Here is a 6,412-nt window from a genome sequence, read left to right as displayed (position 1 = left end):
GATTTGCTATAGACATCTGTTCAGTTCAGGAAAAATGTACAGGTAAGTGAGCACTAAGAAAACAATAAAGTTGTTATATGTTTTAAAATGTGTTGACAAACTAAGCTAGGACACTTGTTTGTGTCTTGCATGTTAATCAATAACTAAATCCCCTTTTAAAAGATATAGAAGAAAACAGGCAACATAAACCACTTATTACTAAGAAAAACAGAAACACAACTGCTTTTCTCTCTAACCATATATTTCAAATCATGAAATAACAGTTAGGTGCTTTTATTATCTACACAAAGCTGGTTAGTCCCTGAGCAAGATAAACAGATGAGAGAGTCTGCCAAAGTAAACTCTTTTTAAAATTTTATTCTTCAAATAGTGTTAAGAATTTTATGAACTAAGCAAATAAAGCAACTATTCCCCAAGAATTATTTACACTTTAAAAATCACTTTCAGAACAAATGCAACAATTGCACAGATTTTCAACACTATTTTATTGCAACTGAATGAGTGTTTTCTAAATTGTGCATTACACCATAATATACAGGATTACCAACAAGATTACAGTACAGATCAATTCCAGTGGTACCAGCATCACATTTCAAACAGCACTTATTCTGGACTGCATTTTACATGCAATAGCTATTGTTCTAATTATGAATTAAATGATTTGAATTTATTTAAGCTACTGTACTAATTGACTACGATAGGTATAAATCCCAACATTAACAACCTGATTAGATTTAGGCTCAGATTCATTACATGAATATATGACAAACCACCGTTTGTGTGACTATGTATAAAATCATGCATTTATATTTTCTGGAAACATCAATAGCTTCAGATTTTCAGTAAAATTATGGAATGCAAAGGAGCAAACGACTAGAAATAAACAGTGCAAATTGTATGTGATAGTCAAGCAGCTTTTGATTTAAAGAAGGGTATGTTGGCATTTGTTTATAATATGTATATACAAGCTTGTGCAAGTAGTGTGTTGAATTGATATGTTTTGATAAAGAAAAATCTCTTGATTTTTTTCATCCTCTAATGAATCTGGTTTTTATTTTAAGGAGAGAAAGATTTTAAAGTGAAATGGATTGCTCAAATTGTGCAATTTATTTTTTACAATTAGAGAGGAAAGAAGTGCTAAGGCAACACAATAACTTTCTAAGCACTTTTCTGCTGGTTTAAATTAGTTAAATTATTTTGTATAAATTAGATATAATTCTACTTTTCTGATATGTATAAAAATTGATGAAGCTGCATGGTTTTAAAATAGGAAATCCACGTTATAAAAAGTCATTAAAAATTCTGTACAAAATCACAACAAAATAATTCAGCATGGGAAAGGTAACAAGTAGTAAAATGCTGGTTGAAAAATATATATTTATATATATTTAATTGGCCCATTTCTAGTTTAAAAATTGCATAGATCCTAATTATTGCTTGTGATTTTGTTATCCCGATCAGGTAATTAATACGATCTGAATACAGCCACACCAAATTTGTGGTGCAGTTTTTTTTTCACTGTAGTATTATTATTTTTAAAATAGAAGAGCTATAGAAAATAATACACAAGGTGAACAGGAACTTTGATCCCCTGTTTCTTCCAAAGGCAGTAACGACAATAAATACATATATCACTCGAAGCTTGGAGTATTTGCGCTTTGCAGCAGTAGTACCCAAAGGGCTGCCTTTTGTAAACACGACAGTCATTGTAAGCACAGTGGGTTCGTTTCCCAGGGATGGTGAAACTGACGTGCGTCTGCCGAGGAGTTAATCGTGAAAGATGGCATTGAGCTGGGCACTCATGACTCGCTCATGATGTGAATGGCTATCGAAGGACATAATATTGTCTATAGGGATCTCGCAGCGAGGGGCAGGGGCGCCGGAGAAGATTGATCCGTGGCTTTGGGACCCTGCCAGGGTCGCTGCAGGATAGTGCATGGTAAAAGCATAATTTTTCTCAAATTCGGCAGCCGGTTCATGTTTGAAAGAGAAGTTGCCATTGATGCTGAGCGGTGGGCTGAGGGGTCCGTCAAAGGAAGGGCTGGTGCAATCAGTCAGGGGGCTTTCGAAGAAAGGCTCCAGCGCGGCGCTGTAGGCGTGCGGCGGAGGCTTGACATGGAAGACGTGGGAGCTGTCCATGGTGCCGTAAGGCGGGCTGGGCAACCCCGGCGACTGGTAAGCGTAGGGGTGCACGGGGAAGGAAGCGCTGGCCGTCGGCAGGTGCGGGGGCATGTCCTGGTTCTGCTCCGGCAGAAAAGTCCGAGGGTTGAGCTGCAGGCAGCCCGCAACAAGGTTAGTAGTGGGCTGGGATAAGCCCTTGCAGAGCGTCTGAACGAAGGAGACCAGATCCGGGCTTTTGCCGGAACGCAGAATCTCAGACAGAGCCCAGATGTAGTTCTTGGCCAAGCGCAGCGTCTCGATTTTGGACAGCTTCTGAGTCTTGGAGTAGCAGGGTACCACCTTGCGCAGGTTGTCCAAAGCAGCGTTCAGTCCATGCATGCGGTTCCGCTCCCGGGCGTTGGCTTTCATGCGCCTGAGTTTAAAACGCTCCAGGCGCGCCTTGGTCATTTTTTTCTTTTTGGGGCCGCGTCTCTTGGGCTTTTGATCATCGTCTTCCTCTTCCTCTTCTTCCTCCTCTTCTAGGTCCTCGTCTTCGTCCTCCTCCTCTCCCCCGTTCCTCAGTGAGTCCTCCTCCGCATTCATGGCTTCTAGGTCGTCCTCCTTCTTGTCTGCTTCATGTTCCTCGTCCTGAGAACTGAGACACTCGTCTGTCCAACTTGGAGGGCCCTGCGGCTGAGGCTCACCCATCAGCCCACGCTCGCTGTACGATTTTGTCATGTTTCCGTTTCCTACATGCAGGGGCGAGAGGGAAACAGAAAGAAAAGGAAACACACACACACACAAACCACTGCATTCAAAAGCAAAATATGCCTTCACTCTCGAACTCCGCACAAATGCATGTGGGACAGAAGGACTGTTTCATTACAAAATTGATACCCTCTTTTTAAAAGTTTAATGCAGGGTTTTATACTGTCGTGTGTGTGCCCGGTTGGTACGTAGGAGAGAGGACCCGTCTCGGAGGGCGGGGGGGCCTAGGGGGAGCCGGGCGGGATTGGTGAATAACATATGTATGTGTACACTCACGCATGTGTATATGTTTCCTAGTGATTAACTTAAATGTGTTTATGGTGATTACCCAGCAGAATGATGTGTGTGAAAATGAGTGCACATTTCAGCGACTTGATGTTTAATCTGCACGGGTCCAAAGTCACACACAACTCCATAAAAATGAGGAGTTTGAAAATAGCACATTCTATTCCCATCTCTGTCCAGGCTCCTCGGTACTGAGCGATTTAAGCTGAAGAGCCAATACGTAGTTTACTAACCCTGGCAGTGATTTTTAAGAAGATTATACCAACCGAAGATTGAAGAGTAAATGCTTGGAGGAGGAAAGGTAGTTTCCACTAAATTGTTTCGCTACTGATGGAACATTTGTCAACAAAATGGGCAGGGCTCTTCCATCCTTCCCTTGCCTTTCTTTTCTCGCCTCCTACCCCTCGCCCTCAGCTGAATTTTCACCTTGTACAAAAGCGCTCGGTTCATGGGCTGGGGGCGGGGTGCACGGCATAGAGCGCTCTCCCACGCGCCGGGGATCAGGTGCCGACCGCTCCTCTCTAATAAACAGCCCATTGAAAGGGCTGCCCGCTCTTTATTGGGGCTTTTCAAAGTTCGCCACAAATCTGCCTTTAAAAGATTGAATAATTATAACGGTCAGCGGTTAGCAATGGCCAAGTTGCTGCTTCTAATAGGGAAAGTAAAAAGCCTTTTAGTGAAACAACTGAATTTCTGGCTCCAGTCGCGGCTGCCGTGGACTTGACTGCCTGTGGAGCTGTAACAGGTAGTAGGCGTGGGTCATCCTTTCCTTACTCCGCTTTTCCCCCCTCTCAATTAAACTTTCTCAGAACCAGGTTTATTCCTCCAGGATGTGTGTACTCCAGGTATCCACGTCCCTTTCATTTTCTGTAAACTAACCTGGCACTCTCAATGTGCATAAAATATGTACACAAAATAAGGTTGGTAACAGGAGCTCCCCCACCCCCACCCCCCCACACACTGGAAGAAGTGAGGAACTGAAGTACTTATTTGCCTTTAGGACTTTAAAATCACCCCCAAACAATCATAGTTACTGTGCATTTTAAAAATCCAATACGCTCCTTTACTTAAAAAAGAAAAAGAAAAAGAAATTAGAAAACCTGCTGTGGGGCACGAGTGCTGCGAGCCAATATGTGTACTAGGTTGTGTGTGATTATAGGGAGGGATAAGTATGCCAACGAGCGCGCATGCACACACACACACACACACACACAATATGTAGATACATTGGGTCTTCAATTATTGCTTTCATTCTCGAGCAAAAATGAAAGGATCGTAATTACCTGTGGTTGTTAGTGTGTCCTGAGCAGTGATGGTCTCATAACCCTGGGCCTCCGGACGTCGAGCCTTAAGCGTGGGGAGAGTTCGTGGTGTCCTAGTTGCGCGGGCGCTCAGGTTATATAGTGGAGTTGGTGATGCTGAGCACAGGCGGGGCAGATTGAAGAGCTGAGAACTGGTCCCTGCACCAAGCCTCTGCGCACGCGTCCAAAGCTGAGCGCTCCCTCTCCGCCCTCCCAGTCAGCCAGCGCCTCTCCCGCCCTCCTCCGGCTCCCGCTCCCTTCCACCCCCCACCCTTACCCCCGCCCCTTCTCCTTCCTCCCCGGCATGCGCCATATGGTCTTCCTAGTCCAGCCAAGAGCCGGGAGCCACGTGACCTGCCCATTTGTATGCCGCGGAGCGCTCCATTCCGGCCCCTTTGTGGCCAGAAGAAAGTGGCCCATCTGTCGCCAGTTAGAGACTCTGCGGACCTGTTTTTACCCGCAGGAGATATTAACCCTTTCAAGCGGCAGAAGGGAGGGGAGTAGTGGGGGAGGGGAGATTCGAGGGAAGGGAGCGGGGAGCTGACGACTCTAGTTAGATCAGAGTTAGGGGCCCGCCGTTGGGGAGGGAAGTAGGGCAAAAGTGAAAAGGGCAGAACCGGGGAAACTGAGGCTCGCAGTGACGCACGGGCCCCTCCGACCCCTCGCCCTGGCACTGGCCTCCCTGGTATTATGACTCTCTGCCCTCTCTGAGTTGCCCATCTCTTGGCTTCTTCCCCTTGGCAGATGCTTTGCTCGCTAATGTCAAAGGGTGGCTTCTCCTAATCTCCACCGGCGCCCTCCAAGCAGCATGTACGCCATGTAAAAGCGGTTTCATCTCCAAACGTAGCTTTGAAACTAGTCCCCTACCTTCCTGAACCGGATCACCAACCCTAGGCCTCTCTAACATAGAAGTTTTATACCTGTCGCTCTCCGCAATCATACATACAACCTCTTGGGCGCTGACCCTCAGGTATCCCTGTCCCTGGAAACCCCTCACAAAGTTGATCCTCTCTCTATACCCGCAGAAGCTCTTCTCCCAGAGCTATCCAGTATGTGTGCGCAGGCCTTGGCTTCATCAGCCTCCACTCTCTTCCGTGGGACTTAGGGGCCTCTCTGATCCTTGGATTCTGCCTTTTTAACCAAAGCTACTGGATAGCTGCGAAGAAGAGTGTGCTCACCCAGCGAGTCCCAGGAGACGTCTCTGACTCCCTGACTGGTGTGCCCCAGCCGCTACGGTGTTTGATCCCAAATCTGGACCCTAGCAATGGGCCCGTGACGAACAGGTCTTTTCTATCTTATTTCTAGAAAAGTCATGAGCACAATCCCGGAAGGACTGACGCCGCAACTTTTCCAAATTCCAAAGCCTCCGGGTTGACGCAGCCATCACCTTGAGGATTATGCAACCACCACAGAGCTTCCGAACCAGTGCTGATTGAGCCATATTTGTGCTAAATAGCAATTCTTTAGTCACTCTTTCCCACCGACATGTTCCTGAATGTTACTTTTTTTTTTTTAAGTTGACCTTATCTCCTCTGTGTCCACTTTTTCTCTAATTCTCCGTTAACGGACCCTTTAACCCTCCCAGACCGGTAGCCCTTTGCATTGAATTCGTCGTACTTGAATGTCTTGCAAACACTTCTCGAGTTTTGGGAGCAGTGTAGGATTGAGCGGGATGCATATGGGAGCGGAGGAGTTGGGGTCGGAGAGGTGCCCCAACGAGGTCGCAGGTGCATCGGCAAGGACCGCGATCGCAGCTTTCGCGGTTCCGAGTAAATCCGAAAAGGGAAGAAAGAGATCATACGATTAGACTCATGGCCCAAAGTGTGGCGTGAGTAGGGCTGCAGAGATGAGTTCGCCTTCCTAGGTTTCTCGTCAGCGGACAAAGAGCACAGAGGAAGGTAAAATTAATTCACCCAGGAATTTGGTCTCAGTATTTAACCCCGTTCCTCCTGCATGTT

At 46.2% G+C, this 6,412-nt stretch overlaps 1 protein-coding gene across 1 annotated transcript; it reads right to left on the bottom strand.

The window, feature by feature from the left end:
• Positions 1–337: 337 nt before the first annotated feature.
• Positions 338–4,645, bottom strand: NEUROD1 (neuronal differentiation 1). Its single transcript, XM_004476876.5, has 2 exons — positions 4,437–4,645; positions 338–2,849 (listed from the first exon to the last, which is right to left on the bottom strand). Exon 2 carries the CDS (start codon positions 2,836–2,838, stop codon positions 1,768–1,770), a length of 1,071 nt encoding a protein of 356 aa, XP_004476933.1. The 5' UTR covers positions 2,839–2,849; positions 4,437–4,645; the 3' UTR covers positions 338–1,767.
• Positions 4,646–6,412: the final 1,767 nt, after the last annotated feature.

This window comes from Dasypus novemcinctus, chromosome 7 (assembly GCF_030445035.2).
Source record: "Dasypus novemcinctus isolate mDasNov1 chromosome 7, mDasNov1.1.hap2, whole genome shotgun sequence".
Taxonomy (NCBI): domain Eukaryota; kingdom Metazoa; phylum Chordata; class Mammalia; order Cingulata; family Dasypodidae; genus Dasypus; species Dasypus novemcinctus.
Note: the sequence above shows the minus strand (reverse complement) of the source record. Positions and strands in the feature narration are given on the sequence as shown.